General features: G+C 43.2%; 1 protein-coding gene and 2 pseudogenes across 2 annotated transcripts; all 3 read left to right on the top strand.

The window, feature by feature from the left end:
* Positions 1 to 904, top strand: part of LOC112067782 (heat shock 70 kDa protein-like) — a 12,385-nt pseudogene extending 11,481 nt beyond the window's left edge.
* Positions 905 to 6,686: 5,782 nt separating this feature from the next.
* Positions 6,687 to 10,204, top strand: LOC112081234 (outer dynein arm-docking complex subunit 4-like; annotated as a pseudogene).
* An 898-nt stretch (positions 10,205 to 11,102) lies between these two features.
* LOC111976172 (2',3'-cyclic-nucleotide 3'-phosphodiesterase) lies at positions 11,103 to 16,460 on the top strand. 2 transcript variants are annotated; one of them, XM_024004954.3, is made up of 4 exons: positions 11,103 to 11,270; positions 12,748 to 14,245; positions 14,356 to 14,483; positions 15,434 to 16,460. In XM_024004954.3, exons 2-4 carry the CDS (start codon positions 12,781 to 12,783, stop codon positions 15,896 to 15,898), a joined length of 2,058 nt encoding a protein of 685 aa, XP_023860722.1. In that variant the 5' UTR covers positions 11,103 to 11,270; positions 12,748 to 12,780; the 3' UTR covers positions 15,899 to 16,460. The 2 variants fall into 2 exon arrangements, with proteins under 2 accessions (XP_023860722.1, XP_023860712.1); XM_024004944.3 differs by having other exon boundaries at positions 11,143 to 11,270; positions 12,761 to 14,245.
* Positions 16,461 to 19,029: the final 2,569 nt, after the last annotated feature.

The raw sequence follows: 19,029 nt of genomic DNA, 5'->3' as shown, positions 1-19,029 counted from the left end.
TAGGAGCATCAACCCAGACGAGGCGGTGGCCTACGGCGCTGCCATCCAGGCGGCCATCTTGTCTGGCGACAAGTCTGAGAACGTCCAGGACCTGCTGCTGCTGGATGTGGCTCCCCTGTCCCTGGGCATCGAAACCGCCGGAGGGGTCATGACCGCCTGATCAAACGCAACACCACCATCCCATCCAAACAGACCCAGACCTTCACCACTTACTCCGACAACCAGCCCGGGGTCATGATCCAGGTCTACGAGGGAGAGAGAGCCCTGACCAAGGACAACAACCTCCTGGGAAGTTTGAGCTCTCTGGGATCCCCCTGCCCCACGAGGAGTCCCTCAGATCGAGGTGACCTTTGACATCGACGCCAACGGCATTCTGAACGTATCAGCGGTGGAACAGAGGCACGGGCAAAGAGAACAAGATCACCATCACCAACGACAAGGGCCGACTCAGCAAAGAGGACATTGAGAGGATGGTGCAGGACGCTGACAAATACAAAGCTGAGGATGACGCACAGAGGGAGAAGATAGCAGCCAAGAACTCCCTGGAGTCGTACGCCTCAATATGAAGAGCAGCGTGGAGGACGACAACATGAAAGGCAAGATCAGCGAGGAGGACAAAAAGAAAGTGGTGGACAGGTGCGACCAGACCATTTCCTGGTTGGAGAACAACCAGCTGGGCGACAAAGAGGAGTATGAGCATCAGCTAAAGGAGCTGGAGAAAGTATGCCAGCCTATCATTACCAAGCTGTACCAGCAGGGAGGGATGCCCACAGGTTGCTGTGGAGATCAGGCACGGACCAGCTCTCAAGCCCAACCATTGAAGAGATTGACTAAAATTAGGGACTTGTATAAAGGACTTTTCAAAATGCATTAGTATCACTGCATACAATTTGCTATTCAGGAAATACTTGTACTTATAAAAACACACTGTACATCTTTTGTTTCATACCATATTGCATTGCTGGACATTGCAAATAAAATGTATTTAAATATGTTTCTAGGTCTGTTGGCTGTTTTCTAGAATTCCTTCTCATCATAACACATTGATTATTCACATATTATAAATAATTTTTACACAATACCATGAAATATTGTAAACAAAACTTTGATATACGGCTAAACCACCAGACATAGGAGAACAAGTGAAGACACCCTATGGCCACAATGTTTAGCTTATCAACTCTTTATTCTGCGATAACATCTGATACAATCACTACGGTCCTTCTTGGAAAAGAGGCACAAATACATTTCTGGCACATATTAAAAAAACAATTACAGGTCACATTTTTCCTTACTTTGTGCTTATTGGTGTCAAGCTCAAAGAACCAAATACTGGATATTTGACTGATTTTGGAGTATTTCAAGTGGAACTGACAGCATTTGAACTACTTTGCAGATATGAAACAAACGGACAATCATAATATCAGTAAAACATATCAAATTCACTGTTTATGCTTCAAAACCAACTTTATAAGAGGTTTTAAAAATAGGTTCTATTTGACTCAAAATTCCATGTTGTACACTAAGGCATTGTTGGCAGAATAGATGGATGCAGTTCAATGCATGATTAATACATTTCGCCAATACATTTCTTGGTAGTCCAAAAAATATTTCTATCAGGTTGTAAATTATGGCTGGCCTGGTACATTGTTTGCTGCCGCCACCCATTCGGGATGCAGTGTTTCAGTTTCAATGACTTCATTTTTTGAACAAAAACGGACGACTGTTAATAAGGCTGGGAATGTCAATACAATGAAACTATAAGGTGTTCACCCATAAGAACCGGTTTTAAATAAAAAATTTACAACAACCTATAGCTAAGTTGTTGTTATTTGGTGATAAATACTTTTTGATTCGGGTCACAGCATATTATGCACATCTGCAAGTGTAGCTTGTCCTTCTTGTTTTGTAAAACAAATAGCCTATGTCTGGCGAATTCGTTGGGTAAAATGACTTCAATGATTCAAAACCTAGGAGGCTCATGGTTCTCACCCCCTTCCATAGACTGACACAATAATTATGACTACACCTGGAGGACATCCTCCAACCTATCAGAGCTCTTTCAGTATGAACTAACAAGTTTTCCATCCAAAGGATCTGATAATTAATTTAGTACTGAAAGCATAAGCTACAGCTAGCTCGCACTGCAGTGAGTAGTTGACTCAAAGAGAGAAAGGCAATAGTTGAAGCAGCATTGAGAGAGAGAGAGCTAGCTATATTTCATTTTATTTTCTCTTCTTCTTAGTCTACCTTTCACTTAGCTATTGCAGCTAATTTAGCCTACCCAAAGAACCGGACTCAAACAGAGAGAAATGCTATTTATGTTAGCTAGCTGGCTAAGGCTATCCAACACTGCAACTCTTCCAAGTCATTGTAAGCTTTTGGTTTTATAAATGTACTGACACCGGGGCCCGCCGGTTTAACTGCTAAACTACTTGCTGTACACTAATGCGTGAATTTACACTTGGGATTGGATTGTGGGTTTACTAATGTGTTGGTTCCATTTAGTTTTGTTTTACTATAACCTTGATATGGTGACGATGTAGGTTGTGTAGCGGTATTGAATGTGTCTCTGCCTGTCACCTTGATCACTCCAATTTGTCTCTCGACCTGTGCACCTACGGTATAAACTTTCATTTCTAGGCTATAGGTTGTAGCAATCTCTTGATTGGTATAGGGCAAATCCTCCATAATCTTCAACGGCACCAACCGGCACTGCTGCGTATATAGTGTGAAGTGTGTCCTCATTTAGTAGTTGCATTGTGCTGCAGTGGGGTATGATAAGACAAATTAAAGTGTGTGAATTCATAGTATTTTACTGTCAGCCATTGTTGCCTTTAATGCTCATTCAGACCACCAGAGGGCATCTTTGAGCACATCTACTCCAGCCTGAAATAAATACGGCGGGCCTACAGTAAGACCACAAGACAGTTTTATGGGTTTAACGAATGAATAATTATATTGAAGAAATTAGTCGCCTTTTCTTTCTAATGGGCCGAAAATTGTATTTTTAACTCAAGTTTCACACTGTGGTAAATAAACATGTTAAACAATATTTTCACTAAAAACAAATTTATATTTGATAGAGTGCCATTTAGGCAGTTTATGATATAGATTATTTTGTTATAAGATCACAATTTGTTATGTGGCGTGTGTGTTTCTATACAATCATTCAAATAAGTTTCCATCACCAATTAGCTATTATGAGCGTTTCGGCTAGCTATTGTCCAATTTAATTTCTCATCAAGGTGTGAACTGCGACCCACGTCCATTACTACTGTAAGCCCACTATTCTAAAAATGAAAACACAGCATCTACAGTACTTTTTCATCAACATCTTTGTGTTTTTGTTAATAAATAAAAATACTATTTCAAAATGCAGATGTTTATTAGGTTACTGTACAGCAGCTGTTACAAAACTAGGGGTCGGGACCAAAGCTCCCACTGGATATCTGACACTTCCTAACTTGACATTGTCTGGTAAAGACTGCATCAAAACTCAGCAGGACAGACAATATATTCTCTGTTTCACCACGCTCTCCACCGGGTCTGCGTCACACCAAACCGCAGGCGTCAAAGACACCGGGAATCTTCAATTTCAGTTGGTTCTCAACATTTAACACACCAGTTATCACTCCTTGCAACAGCGGTCAGCTCTGGAGAGCATAGCAAATCAAAGTTCTTGTCCCAAGACGCATGGTGCGGAGCGCCCGCTCCCTCAGGGCAGAATAAAAAAAATAACAGATTCAACAGTCCCCAACCTCTTCTCCACCCATCCTGACACCACATATGGATGAGCCAGAAGGCAAGGATCCATTCTCTCCAGAACCATCCTTGTCATCATCGGGAAGAGGCCCGAACTCAGCAGGTTAAATGTTGGATCTACCGGAGAACATTTTTGCCTTTTTGTATTTCACGCCCATCTTCCTCACCACATCGCTTCCCTCTACGCTCAGCTCCTTTACTTCTTCCCCACTGTCCATTTCAACATGTCCACACTCTTTCCGCTCCTTCATCCACTGTAGTAGCAAACTGTTCAAATGGTTCTTGTAGCTTGAATTTTCCGCCATGTGGCGTCGACTCAAAAAACTCTTACCAGCCGCATTTACACTTCTTCTTCGATATGATGACGGTCCGCAAACAAACGTTTAAAGTGCACCTACTGTGTTGGAATGTAAGAAATCATGATCTGTCCAATTATGTACTACCATGAACATAAAATTCAAAAACAAATAAATCCATAACTTCTACCACCCCTCCCCCCACCCCCAAAAACCTCTCTCAACCCCATTAAACTTCATCTATATCCTGCTGAAACACTCCACCTTTAGGATTGTTCAGCATGTCAACAACCATTTCAACAGTAACATCTGTTACCCCCAATATCTTTTGCCATCTCCACAATAACCTTCAACCTGGCATTTCTGCTTTCCACAACCAGAGTTGTATTATTAACCGTACCAATAAAAGCTATGTAGCCAACTTTATTCATTATCAAAGTGTCCTTTGACACCACACATTCAAGGTTTCTGAACAGGCCTCGAAACCATGCCAGGACCATCAGATTAACCGTTTTTAATGAAGCCAGCAATGCAAATAATTCATCTCAGTGATTGACAGTATATAGGTATTATTGCATGTATACTAACCAATCGCAGTGAAATTAAATCTAGTTTCATATATTTCATAGTATATTGTCTTGATAGCGGCATTGACGTTGTTGGTTGGCTAGCAAGCAAAACTTGACGTTAATTTACACACTGTTCACATTTTGGAAAACTGGTCCACCCACTTGGTAGCTAGCAGTGGAGGCTGGTGGGAGGAGCTATAGGAGGACGGGCTCTGTGTCATGTCTGGATTGGAATTAATGGAACGGAGTCAAACGTGGTTTCCGTATGTTTGATGCCGTTTCATTTATTCCATTCCAGCCATTACAATGAGCCCATCATCCTATAGCTCCTCCCACCAGCCTCCACTGATAGAAATTTATGAAAGAGGTCCCTGGCGGAGTGTTCTCGGTTGAACGTGAACGTGTACGCTCATCGGACAGTCTTTGCACTTTGAAATCCACGCCCACCATGATGTATCGCACCGCCCACTGGGAGAAAATGGTGAAAAGAGTGGGCGCGTTTGAGTGGTAAGGCTAAAGCAACCGACTGGGGAGGTATATCTCAGACAGCCAAAAGTGGGACACTGATGTGGTTTTCCAACCGCAAGGCTCAGATCAACATGGCAGTGTTGCCATTGTTTATAAAATGTTTTCATTATAATGTTGAAAAAAAACATCTCTCCAAACCCCATGTCACGCACTCACAACCTGAAATCAGAACCTAATGATTGGTTGGCAATAGAGCCTCCCACAATACAAGCGATGGCTGCAGGATGAAGTCGTGAAGATGAACTGCAGAAACTTGCAGTTGACTGCAGTCAAAACGTCATGACCTTTGATCACATGATTTTTGTAATGTTCATGCTGTTGACATGTAGGCGCAAGTCGGACAATTATTATCCCCATAATGCAACACACTTTGAAAGGGCGACAAAAGTGATCCGCTCGAACGTGCCCTCTTGGGGACTGAGCAGCACAGGTTAACAATGCAGTGTGTGCATGCTCGTTTATTGACTGAGTGGCATGATAAAAGATGCATTACCGCTCTATGCGGTGGAGTTTGTGTAATGAGTGATCTGATTGAATCGCGGGTGTCCAGGATCCGACTAGTAGCATAGATGATATCTGTGGGGTATCTCTAATGATAGCCAAACAATAAACATTTAGCCACTTATAGCTAGCTATTTAGCTATGACCATTTAATATGTTTGCTGAGTGTTAACGTTATGCATGTGGTTGAATGCAATCTCTGTATATGCATTTAGGCAATTTCTTCTGTTACACAGCTGTCAATCGAAAACGTATGCACTGGTTGCCAAGTCGTTTGGGCTGTCTTCTCAGTCAGTGGCTTTTTTTGCTACTCAAGTCTACACTACATGTATGTCAAGTTTGTATTTGTAGCTAATGACAGTTTATACATTTCTTTCGGGCATTGATTCTTCAGCCAGATGACAAAAATTGTTATCAAATGTTATGTAAAGATGGGAGATTCTGATAATGCATTGAGGGACGCAGAGGCCTCTCAAGGACAAATCATTCTTAAAGGTGCAGTTTAAACATTCGGCATCATTATTCAGCCCTGTTCTATTTTCAGCCTTTCATTGTATTCTCTCAGCCAGTGTTTGCCGTTATTGAGGGAAGCTTTGTATTGTCTGTTTTGTTTGGAACAGAACAGCTGTATCCCCCTGTTAGCCAGCTACTGTACTGAAATTCAAAGCTTTTTTCTTTTCAATGACCACTAGGGCACACTGTTGTTTCAGATTTGTCATCATTTCCCAAGCAAAATCCATTGATTTATTTGTATTCCTCATTTCCCAGGGTTTGTATCAGAAAGCTGAAGCTTTATACACCATGGGCAACTTTGAGTTTACCCTGGTGTTTTACCACGGGGGGGGGAACAAACTGTGGCCAGAGCTGCAGGAATTTAGACTGGGAATCCAGAAGGCCCAAGAGGCTATCGACAACTCTGTGGGCAGTAAGTACTGGGTCAACATATTTTTGTAAAAGACCAACAGATTGAGTACCTCATTGTTCTCATAATGCAGTTTTTGTACGTTTTCCAAATGGTTTTCTAAATCGCTTATCTTTCTACCACCTCGGGCCCCTCATCTGTGAAACTGGAAAACAAGGGGGACCTGTCCTTCTTCCACAAGGCAGATGAGGTGAGTCAATGGTAAAGCCTTGAGACGATGAGCTGCATCTTTTTCATAATTCCTCCCACCTCTGCACGCGTGTCATCCTCATGATGAGTTCTGTGTGTGGGAATGATTGGCAGGTGAAGAAGGGACGGCCGAAGGGGGCTGATTCACCCCCTGAGAAGGGAGATGAGGCAGCAGAACAAGAAGACGCCTAAGAGTGAGAAGACGGCCAAGCAGTTTCTGGGAGAGCTCTACAGCGATAAGGAGTACCTAGAGAAGCTACTGAAAGATGAAGGTAGGGCAGCCAGAAATCTTTTACTTAGCATGTTCCTGTGTTTTCACTCTTTTGTCTTCGTTTCAGTACACAATCAATACACTGTCACACTTGGGAAGATGCTCTTTTATCACGTACCCTATCTGGAGAATTGACCTCTGTGTCTTTTGATTCCCTTTACACATTCATTATTATCAGCATGAATTACAGAGCCCAGTGTGTGGTAAAGGGCAAATATTCCATTAAAGTCATAAATGGCCTCCAGACTTGGTGAAAGGTAAAATGCGGGGAGGGGAGAGACATCAGGACCTCATCCTCATCTGCATCACCTATCTGGACACACGCACTGAGTTCTGGCGCCAGCAGAAGCCCATCTATGCGCGGGAGAGAGACCGCAATCTCATGCAGCGGAAGTGGAACAAGACCCGGCAGAACCCTCCCTCTGATCCCACCCGTTTTGTACCCAAGAGCCTGGAAGAGATCGATGCAGGTAAGACAGAACAGAACCAAGGATGAATATGGTAGTTTGATACATCTTGGTCAATGGTAAACTCTTTATTTTTTTTTCTCCCCTCTAAGCTTTGACTGCAGGCAATGCAGAGAGCAGCCCAAAGAAAGCTCTAGAGCTCCTGAAGTCAGTTCAATGCTGGTCAGAGGAGGTGGTTCCCAATAAGAAAGAGGTGCTGGGGAACCTTCACAGCTGCATTGGAAATGCCCTGATTGACCTGTGGGAAATGGACAGAGCACTAGACAACCATCAGAAGGACTTGGACCTGGCCAGATAATGGTGAGTGCTGTGGAGTGGACACTTAATTTCAGTCTGAAAGGTACACTCAACTACGCATTTATTTGGATAGTGAGGCTAAAACGTTTAATTTGGCTCTGTACGGCCAGGATTTTGTAGATCAAATGCTAGCGTCCTCTCTTATTGGTAATGTTGAGAGGTTAGCATGTATTGGGGTTCATGGTCTTCGTACATCTTTCTCAATCATCATTATTCACGATTCATTCATGATTGTCCTTAATCATGGTAGCATTCACAGTAATGTATTAGTGTTCAGAAACATTCTGTACTTATTTACAATCAAAGTGACTCAAATGACATAATACATTATTTACCATTCATTTCTATTGGGCACAACATATTCCAAAACACAACCAAAACAAACAGCAAATGCATCCGACAAGTTTGTAGAGTCACAAGCTTGATGTAGTCATTGCGTACTAGGAATATCGGACCAAATACTACACTTTTGACTCCATTTAATACACTAAGTGAATTTGTCCAAATACTTGACACCGTCAAATGAGGGGACTAGATACATAAAGTGCATTCATATCTAAAAGGTAAAACATATGTATGAAAATAACCTCAAATAAAAGCTGACATTCTGTACTGTCGATGATGTACTGTTGATCTCAAGTCTAAAATGCTTGAGTATAGAGCCAAATTAAGAGTTTTAGCTTCACTATCCAAATACATACGTAGGGGAGAGTATATGATTTTCTAACGTCCCACATTTCAAATCAAGTGCTTTTCACACACTGCATCTTATTGTTTTAACAGTGTTCTTTTGCTTTCTTTGTTGTCCAACAGCAAACTCCCAGACGCAAAGTCAAGTGCACTTGATAATGTTGGCCGAGTGTACGCCAGAATAGGGAAGTTCCCACAGGCTATCGATGCGGAAGTGGAAACTCAAAGTATATGGCATCACATTTGCTTCTCCATCCTCAGCTGGGAGGAAAAGATCCCCCTGGCCTGTGGCGGTCTGGAGAGGACCTGGCTGTTCCATGAGATAGGCCGCTGCTACCTGGAGCTGAAGCGTCACACCGAGGCCCGGGACTACGGCGTTCGCTCACTCGCTGTGGCCGATGAAATGGCTGATGAGAAGTGGCAACTGAACGGCTGTGTGTTGGTGGCACTGTCAGAGAGTAAGTGCAGGTAGAAGTGTGGAGAAACCCCTTGTTTGAGTCGTTGATAAGTTGTGATGTGCATAGCAACAGCAATGGCCCCCTGGCCTGTATTTTAAGTTCATCTTTACAGACTCTTAAATAAAATACCATTATCTCATGTCTGAGCTTGATCTAATTAATAAAATGTATTTTTTATGTACTGTGGTTCCATTGAGGGGCGGCAGGTAGCCTAGAGGTTCGAGTGTTGGGACAGTGTTGTTCGAATCACTGAGCCGGCAAGGTGGAAATATCTGCCGTTCTGCACTTGAGCAAGGCAGTAAACCCCCACATCTGCTCACCTGGCGCAGATGCCGTGGACGTCTGATTCAGAGGGGTTGGGTTAAATGCGGAAGACACATTTCAGTTGAATGCTTTCAGTTGTGCAACTGACTAGGTATCCCTTTTCCCTTGACGTTTATGGGATTGAATGGGAAAATGTCCATACAATTCTGATCAGATGCATATCAATGCTGATTCTTTTGAATTACAACCTGGGGACGGACACAAGTGATGATTTCATGGAAACTGTGATTAGTCTTGGTCTACTTGATCTTGGTCAAAGCATTGAACTGGTCCTAACAGTCCTTTCCTTCTGTGTCCCCTCCCAGTGAAGCTTGGCAACTTTTAAATCCAGTGTTGCCCACTTTGAAAGAGCTTTGGACAAGGTTAAGGTTCTCCAGGATGACCCTGCGAGGGATGCCATCCAGAAGGTTACCTGAACATCCTTGTCAATTCATGTCACTTCTTTCCTATTGTCAAATCACAATGGCTCACTGATACAATATTTTATGCCCTTATGTAGGCTGTCCGTGAGGCAAGGCAACGTTTATGAGTGCTCATCAGAAGATGACTGAAGAGTAGCCACAGACAGATGTTCAAGGACAATGTAATAAAAACGGTCTTTTAAACATGCTTCTCTGACCTCCACTTGAGTTTTTTGTATACTTTTCTTTTGTTTATTTATGTATAGAAAAATTGCACACATGAAAAATGTACATACCCCTTACAGAATAAACGTAGGAGATACAGCTGAGGAAAGGGCTTGACTCAGGTGGGAACAAAATTGAATTATGCTATGATGTAATACTTTGAAAATAGATTATTCAATCATTACAGCTATGTAGTATAAGTTGATGTCTTTTCATTTGTTTCCTGTAGTATTGCAATAAATGCATGTTTCCAGTGTATTTGTTTGTAGTGTCTCATTAATAAAGCGTTTTGTGAAGCCTTGCCTAGTGTTTCGGAGTCATCTTTGTTTGCAGTGTAACGTGCCACCGACTAATGATCCAGAAAGCAATTACTGTGTGTTGAGTCGTTGGCACACATGGTATTGTTAATCTAATTAAAACTATCTGAGAGACAGAGAGAACGACCCAGAAGCTTTATACAAGGAAATGTAGGTTAGAAAGACGGTTAATATGTGTTTGGATTGCCTTATGAAACCCATGAAATCTTGCTGATCTGGCACATTTTTCAGCAGAGCCTGTTAGCAGATGTTGGGTAACTTGGGTTGAATTGCCTATGTACATGTAAGCAGGCCATTGGAGACAAACAACAGACATGTACTGACTGGCACAATGCACCCAGTCAAAAATCATCTACAATTCTTTAGAACTGTGTACACGTTCCCCTGTAGTGTTTTTCTATCTGATTACAAGGCTAGTTCCCTTTACTTCTGCACTCTGACATCATTGTTTCAGACTGGCATGCTGACAATGCTGTGATTCACTAAGCAGCTGATTCCCTTTGTATGGGTATTAAGAAATCCTGCCATGTTATCAGATCAGACATTGATCAGACACATCTGATCTCATAAAGTCCACAGACTGTTGAGCAAATTTCCTTTACAGAACATGCATTTCTGGAAACATTTTTATACAGAGCTTTATTTTTCAAGGAGTTTGTGTTGTGGATGAGGACCTAAAATCATAAACTGCCAAAATACAAATTTACTCGTCACTTATACCATGAATTATCAGACTTCCTGGCATCCATGGTTTATGGAATTTAAATTCAACAAAACTCATATGTAATTTTCTTCTGAGCCAGGATCCAGGTCTACGTTGTCATTGCTGGGACGTTCGCGTTTGATAAGAGCGGGGGCGCGCAAACGATAGGAAGCACCCCACCCTCAAGAGCACTAAGGCTTGCGCGTGCTCAAGAGCCCGTAGTTTCCGTTTTCTTTCCTAGTGTTGGGGGCAGATTTCTGCGCGGAGCGCCGACTGTCCTCTGCTTTCCAGCTTTGAAAACGCCTAAATTGCAGAGTCAGCGGCATACTCCTGACACAACAGGCACGGTAAGAAACCTCCGTCGGTAATCTCGTCCCATTCATATCAATATGATAGTTAGCCTAAATAGCCCGATTAGAAGCTGCTGTCATATAGTACGATCTTGGAACTTGACAGAAGTTATCAAAATCTCGCTTTTCAGACAAATCACATTTCTTTAGTTCTGAAATAGACTATCGCTGTTGTTCAAACGTGGCATCTTGAGTTTACATGACATTGACACGCTGATTTGTTTTGTCTGTAAGTGGTGATTGCATTGCAGCCACTCCCAGTTTCATCATTTCATTGTTACATGGTAGTAGCCGCGTTTACACCGTCGCACTAAAAACATTCTCATCTGACCACCTTTTACTGAAGATTCACTCACCATAAATATTGGCCTTTTGATGTGCTGTTTCGAATGTCGTTTGTTTCTTGGTAAACTCGTCTAGCCTGTAACGGGATGACCATGCTTTAAAAAAATATTTTTTAAATCGAATTTCACGAATTTATAGGCTATTGCGCCACTGACCGTCAGTTACAAAAAATATATAACTTCTACATACTTTCCTTGGCGGTTTTTACAAATTTATTTTTATTCAAGTGCGTTTTTAAAGCGGATATACGAGCCCTTGTCCACACAAAAGGCTGGTATAATCAGTCGCAGGTGTTAATTTCTCACCCCGGCCTAGTCGTCAGAGGCTGAGCACACGCCGCTACTTTTTGTTAGGCAATCGTGCATAGCCTATATCTGAATCTCGCTCATTAATCGACCTAATTCAGTACCAAATTGCTGATGCATATTTTTTTATTTATTGGTTTTATGGATGAATGTTAATGCATTCTAATTGACGCTCGTTTCCCAATTACGTTTTTCCCACCTACATGTATCATGCAGATAGTTCAAGGCGATTATGTGGATGTTTTGAGGATTCAGAGCCCATGAAGGCGTGCATTACACACACATCCTCGTCTCACATACCACTCCAAAGATGCCAGCTGTGCTTAAACCATTTAGTAGTCAGGTCGATAGAGCCAAGCCAACCACCCAATGCCTTTATCACTTTGATTTATTACTCCGAATAATCTGATGTCCAGGCCGCAAACCGGCGGAGGCCTTGCCCACAATGAGCTCTGATTCGGCAGAACTCCACAGAGGAGACACAGAGAAACCGCTGCAGTACAGTAATTATATAAGGAGAGTCTGCTGCTCCCTATACCTCTCTTATTAGAAATTCCAAAATAGATAATTTGACTCCCTACCTCAGAAAGTGAAAGGTGGTATCCCAAATCTTTGCACAAGGGAAGATTTGTCAGATTGAAACTTTTTTAATTTTTTTTTTTTACAGATTGGAGTTTAAAGGAATTCCAGCACCATTTCATTGTTTATGCTGTACAGTTTCAAGTATAAAGTTCCTGTTTTCCAAGTATTGAATTTGTATGAGTTTCATTTGTATCATTATTATTGCATGTATTTTCAGGATGCAAATCTTTTGTCTAAACCAGTGTTTATCATTAGGTCCTTTGAGGAACCCAGATATGGATGCTGAGCAGAACCAGGTGTTGGACACCGCATCAGAGACTCGAGAGCAACAGGAGGCTGGAGCAGGAGACTGCCCCCAGTCACAACTCGACTCTCCAATAGATCCTGCAGAATCACCAGTGAATGTGCAAGAAGTGGAGCGTTTGCCAGATATGGTGACAGAATCAGGAATGTCAGAAGAAATGCAAGAGACGGCGCCCAAAGCAGAAAAATCACCAAAGAAAATGTCTGAGTCTCTGGAACCTTCTCAGGAGACATCTACAGAAGTTGTGACTAAAGCAGAGAAGTACCCAGAAAAACAACCAGAACTAGAGAGCTCAACAAAGGTCTCTGAGTCAGCTACAGCATTGTACTTGGAACCAGAAAAAATCCAGACCACAGAGCCTGACAAGCAGCCAATGCCAGAGAAAACACCAGAGCCTCTGCCTTTAGATGAGCCTCTAGCAGAGAATAACATTGAAACTGCGCCAGAGAAAATGGCTGAACCCGTCCCAGAGGCTGTTAAACTGTCTGTGCAGGCAGCGCCCGAGCCTGTCACACAGCCAGAATCTGAGGACGTGAAACTGCTCAAACCAGAAGAGAAAGAGCCTGAGGAATCTGAGAAGCAGGCAGAATCTGGGATTGTGTTGGCTGTGGTGCCAGAGATGTCAGCGGAGCCTAAAACTGTAAAAGAAGTGGAGGCAGACAAGCAGACCGAAGTTGAAATTGTACTGGAACCAGAGCCAAAGAAACCAGTAGAGGCTGAGACTGTGATGGAAGAGAAACTGGTAGAAGCTGAAATTGTAAAAGAAGTAGAGTCAGAGAAACGGGCAGAAGGTGATGCAGTGGAGCAGCAGAAGGCCGAGGTTGTCGAGCAGATTCCCGCCCCTGGCACCCTGTCTTTCGCCTTCCTGGAGCATGAGCTGACCAAAGCCACACTTCGCACCTCTCGCACTCTAATCATCCTCAGAGGCCTCCCCGGCAGCGGCAAGAGCCTCTTGGCACGTGCTATTGCAGATAGCTACCAGGGTCTCTGCACTGTCTGCTGTGCTGATGACCATGGTGTGAAACCGGAGAGTCCAGAAGCATCGGCAGATGGGTACAAGGCTTTTGACGATGCTGTGGTAGCCTGCTGCAGTGTAGGAACATCTGCTCAAGTGATAGTGGTGGATGACACCAACCATACCCATGATCGGCTGGCCCGCCTGGGGGAGGTGGCAGAGCAGCACCGGCTGGTGGCCATGTTTCTGGAGCCCCGCACTGAGTGGAGCAGAGACTTGCCACAGCTGGTCAAGAGAACTCAGCGGGGGCTAGAGGAGGCCCAGATCCAGGCCATGAAAGTTCCTCTTGAGGAGACGTCCCTGCCCCTTTTCTTTGGCTGGTTCCTTCTCCCTGGCATCCAGGACAAGGTCAGGTGCACGTCCATGGATTTCCTGAAGACACTGGACACTCTTGAGGCCTTCAAGAAGCACTTGCCTGACTGTGAGTACAGCACAACGGTCTTGTGATTCACACTTCCATTGTTTATCTGAATCCGATTTTAGTCTCTTGAGCTTGACTGCGACAACTGAGCTTGCTTTGTTTTTTTTCAGTCACTGTTGAGGCTGAGAAAGAGGTGGACCTGGAGCAGTATTTCCAAGCCAATGGCACTCTTCATTGCACTACCAAATTCTGTGACTATGGCAAGGCTGAGGGAGCCAAGGAATATGCAGATAAACCAGTAAGTCTGAAAGAATATTGAACAAAAATATAAAGTCAACATGCAACAATTTCAATGATTTTACTGAGTTACAGTTCATATAAGATAATCACTCAATTGAAATATATTAATTTAATCCCTAATCGATGGATTTCACATGACTGGGCAGGGGTGCAGCGGTGGGCCCACCCACTTGGGAGAGTCCACCCACTTGGGAGCCAGGCCCAGCCAATCAGAATGTTTCCCCCCATAAAATGGCTTTGTTACAGAAAAATACTTTTCCGTTTCATCAGCTGTCCAGGTGGCTGGTCTCATACAATCTCGCAGGTGAAGAAGCCGGCTGTGAAGTTCCTGGGCTGCCATAGTTACATGTGGTCAGCGGTTGCGAGGCCGGTTGGACGTACTGCAAGATTCTCTAAAATGATGTTGGTGGCTTATGCTAGAGAAATTAACTTTAAATTCTCTTGCAACAGCTCTGGTGGACATTACTGCAGTCAACATGCCAATTACATGCTCCCTCGAAACATCTGTGGCATTGTTGTGATACAACTGCAAATTATAGTGGCCTTTTGTCTCCAGCACAAGGTGCACCTGTGTAATGATCATGCTGTTTAATCAGCTTCCTGATCTGTCACACCTGTCAGGTGGATGGATTGTCTTGGTAAAGGAGACATGCTCACTAACAGGGATATAAACAAATGTTTGCACAAAATGCATATGGATCTTTTAATTCAATTCATGAAACATGGGACAAACTTTGCATGTTGCATTTATATTTTTGTGTCGTGTATATTGTCGATGGGAATTATTTGTCAAATGCAACCTCATCCTATTAACCCATTATTTACCACACAACTCATATTGGCCTTGTTTTATTAATTTAAAATCTGATGACCAGTGCATTGTTTAAATAATGTATTTTCACTTTTCAGGCGATCCATTTTGAAATAACCCCTCTTTTCCAACTCTAGGCCATTAAAGAGTTGTATGGCTCTGCGTTCGAGCTGTCCCTCAGTGCCCTCTTCGTCACACCTCGCACTGTTGGCGCCCGGGTTTCACTCTCTGAGGATCAGTTGAGCCTGTGGCCTGCCGACGCTGAGAAGGAGGCAGTGTCTGTAGTCCCGGCCGCCGCCACCCTGCCCGCTGGCAGCCGTGCCCACATCACCCTGGGCTGTGCGGAGGGCGTTGAGCCACAGCAGACGGGCTTCGACCTGCTGGAGATCCTAGCGCTGCAGCAAGAGGGTCAGGAGGGAGAGCTGGTGGAGGAGATGGAGCTCGGCTCCCTGACCTACTACGGCAAGGGGAGGTGGCTGCTCAGTCTGAGGGAGCCCGTCTCCGCCCAGGCCTGCTTCTCCAGCCTCTACGGGCCCAAGAAGGCCGACTCGACCAAGAAAGACGGGGACAAGAAGAAGAAGCAAAAGTGCACCATACTGTAAAGGAGAGGTGGAAGGTGGTGATGGATGGCTCGGGATGAGTGGCGTACTAGTGTTCTGATTTGTCTGTGGGGAAGTTTGTGTGTTTGTGCTACTTTTGGGGGTTGGGAGGCATCTTGGATATCCCACCCCAAATTCACAAGCTGTGTGCCTTTCTCTCTTGCTTTGCTGCACAACCCAAGAGGCCTTTAAACCACAGTTTAGGTCAAGCTTAGCATCTTGTTCGGTGTCTTGTCATGCGTTTTAGTGCCATAGATGCAATTGGATAGGATTTCTGAAGACAAGGCCTGATTTCATGGCTCAGCTGCGGTTTTGGCAGATGTAGTACTGCTTCTCCTAGTACCGCTTCTCCCCGTTTGACCACTATTTTCCCTACTCAATTCACGTCTAACACTATATACAACCCCTTCCGCATATGTCAGTGTTAAGCATTTAGGTGTTTTCATGTTTTGTGTGAGTGGCTCAAATAGTGTTTTCATTGCATGCCAGGTTTAGCAGATGTAGTTCTAGTCATGACGTAGCTTGTTCGCAAAATAAGTTGCGCATCTATTTCAGTCATTTCCTGTGGTTTAGTCAGTTTAGCCATGTGTTTGTGCATTTGTATGTTTGGTACGAAGGAAAGAGCTGGGTAACTTCATAAGTAGCTCATGGGCCAAAAAGGGTGTCTGTGTATGCTTGATTGGATGTGCTGAACTGTGAATGTCAATCTTAGAGGCCATTCCTAATTAACTCTTTTTGCACGATGCTGCAGAAATCAAAGGGAGAATGCTGATGAATGTGCAGTTTGTTTCATTAGCTGGCACTTACTTGGTACTTATCAAATGCTGTGAAACCAAGGCCACAATTCTGTAGTATAGGAGACTGCAGCCTGGGATCATCCCTCTTTCTGTCAACCACAGTTAGTTTTTGCATGTCAACTTGTATGTATCCACTGTCTGTTCATGACTGATGTGTAGGTTTCTTAGGGCAAAGCCATGCTTGTTTAGTTCTTCCTATGAGTCACTATTTTTGCACATGTTTTGTACACTTAATAAAATAATTTGCTTTGCGCCAAATATTGTCTAATGCAATGTGTACTGTTACACCCTGTTCAAGACTGTTCCCTTGTCTGTACACCAGTTGTGATTTTTAGCATGTAAATCTTGGTGGGGCAGGTGGGATTCATGCCAGCAAAGCCACAACACTAAACAATACATTATTTGCACTATACCACTGCTACACTTGGCTGTCAGCGGAGCCTTGTCTGGCAGCGAAACAGTTCCTTCACCCTCATTTACTGCCTTTAAAAAAAACTAAAAACTGTATTGAGTGACTTATTTAATAAACAAATGTGGTTTCTACTGATAATTGAGATGTACAAACTATGGCATAAGGGGACGACAAGAAGATTAGAGGCAAGCCGTAATTTCGATAAAGACATGCGCAAGCTAGGACGGACATCAACTATTTGTTCAGCACTTTTGAAATGTACAGTGACAATTCAGAACATGGGCCAGTGCTCTCCCTGTACACCAAGTCAGAACTGTAGCATAAATAAAGACTGCATATTAGCAGACAATTAAAGCTCTTACAATATTTGATTACATTTCTCAACAGGTTATAGGCTACATGTGCACCAAGTCAGAACAGGAGGTGAAAATAGACCATTATTAGGGTGAGGCACATGGGCTACTAACAGCTTACTACACAACATACATTTAGTATTACTTTCTTAGCTACAGTATACATATCTCCCTTGCATATTACATTTATGCAGCAGCATACAAGACATTTTTGGACTCGCTTTGTGCTGTGCTCACTTGAACAGGAAGGTGGAGCGGCGGTCCTTCGTGGGCAAATTTTGTCATCAAAGTCTGGCGTTCTCTGGATTTATGGTGCTTTCAAGACAACTGGGAACTCGGGAAGAAAAAATAGTTGAATCATGATGACGTCAGGAATCTTCAGGTCGTAGCTCCAGAAAGAGGCCCGAGTTCCCGATTTACAATTCGAAGTTGGATGAAAATTCAAAACGTGTTTTCCCAGTCGTAGCTCGTTTTTCCAGAGTTCCCAATTGTCTTGAACTCACTAAAGTCGGATTTTGCAGTTTTGAGCATGGCATAAATCATGCTTGATTGACAGCATGGCCAATGTTGAATGTTTATAATTTTGAACTAGGAAAAGAGACCCTTAATCTTAGACTTGGGACCACACAACTACAGCCACTCCACTGAATAGCAGGCGAATGATTGCTTAGCAATGCTTGCAGTTAGCCACTGATTCCTTCCAAACCACTCATTGTTGAATTTGCGATTTCCATCGGCCATTTATGTCCAATGGCCGATGACCACCAATACGTTGTATCTATAATTTCTCTTCATTATTTCTCTTCATATGACAAGGATTTAAAGGATATGCCAGTAGATTGTCGACTTGATTCATGATGACTGCTAGCTAAGATTTTGAAAGTATGAAGTTGAATGATGATCAGTCCAATCAAAGCTACTGTAGATCTAACATGATTTGACATAATTTTATCTGTGGACAATGAGCTTGAGCCTTCTTGGATGGACACTTCTAATGTAACTCTATGGCAGCATCCAAGGGGCTAGAATTTTAGAGCTCTACCCTTAGATATGGTGGTGACGTAGTGTCCACATGAGTGACAGAATACTGAGCCAATCACGGCGCAACGCTCGGTATTTTCTGCTGGCTTGCCCCACCAGAAAGCACTGAGCTAGGCTGAAACACCTGCATTTTGGAGCCGCCTTACTCAAGAAAATAAAAAAGAGACCATGTTTGTATGCGACTTTATTAACTCAATGATATATATTTTTTTTTACATTGTTTGCAAACTGATATGTGACATGTATTAATGCCAAAATAACATGCAAAACAGGCAAGCCCCCCCCAAAAGATATATATTTTTTGGTGCTACGTGCTAAAAATGTGGGGCTGCCCTGAATGACGGGTCGCCACTGCTGCACACCCATTTTAACAGTTAGGAAGCTATTGACTATTGACACTGTACAGTGAGACTCAGCCATTTTGTTTGTAGATGGAAAAGTTGACCAGCAGATGGCACTCAGCGTCCGGATACTATTAGTACAATGTATGAAGAGAACATGATCTGAAGTATATTTCTCATCAGGCCAGTC

Source organism: Salvelinus sp. IW2-2015, linkage group LG2 (genome assembly GCF_002910315.2).
Source record: "Salvelinus sp. IW2-2015 linkage group LG2, ASM291031v2, whole genome shotgun sequence".
NCBI lineage: Eukaryota > Metazoa > Chordata > Actinopteri > Salmoniformes > Salmonidae > Salvelinus > Salvelinus sp. IW2-2015.
This window is presented reverse-complemented; position numbering and strand designations above follow the sequence as displayed.

What these genes read in the sequence shown, in the direction of transcription:
- LOC111976172 (XM_024004954.3), top strand. Translation starts at nt 12,781, where the DNA reads ATGGATGCTGAGCAGAACCAGGTGTTGGACACCGCATCAGAGACTCGA. An exon ending in CAAGAAGCACTTGCCTGACT is followed by an intron (nt 14,246 to 14,355) that starts GTGAGTACAGCA and finishes GTTTTTTTTCAG; the next exon opens with TCACTGTTGAGGCTGAGAAA. An exon ending in AGGAATATGCAGATAAACCA is followed by an intron (nt 14,484 to 15,433) that starts GTAAGTCTGAAA and finishes TTCCAACTCTAG; the next exon opens with GCCATTAAAGAGTTGTATGG.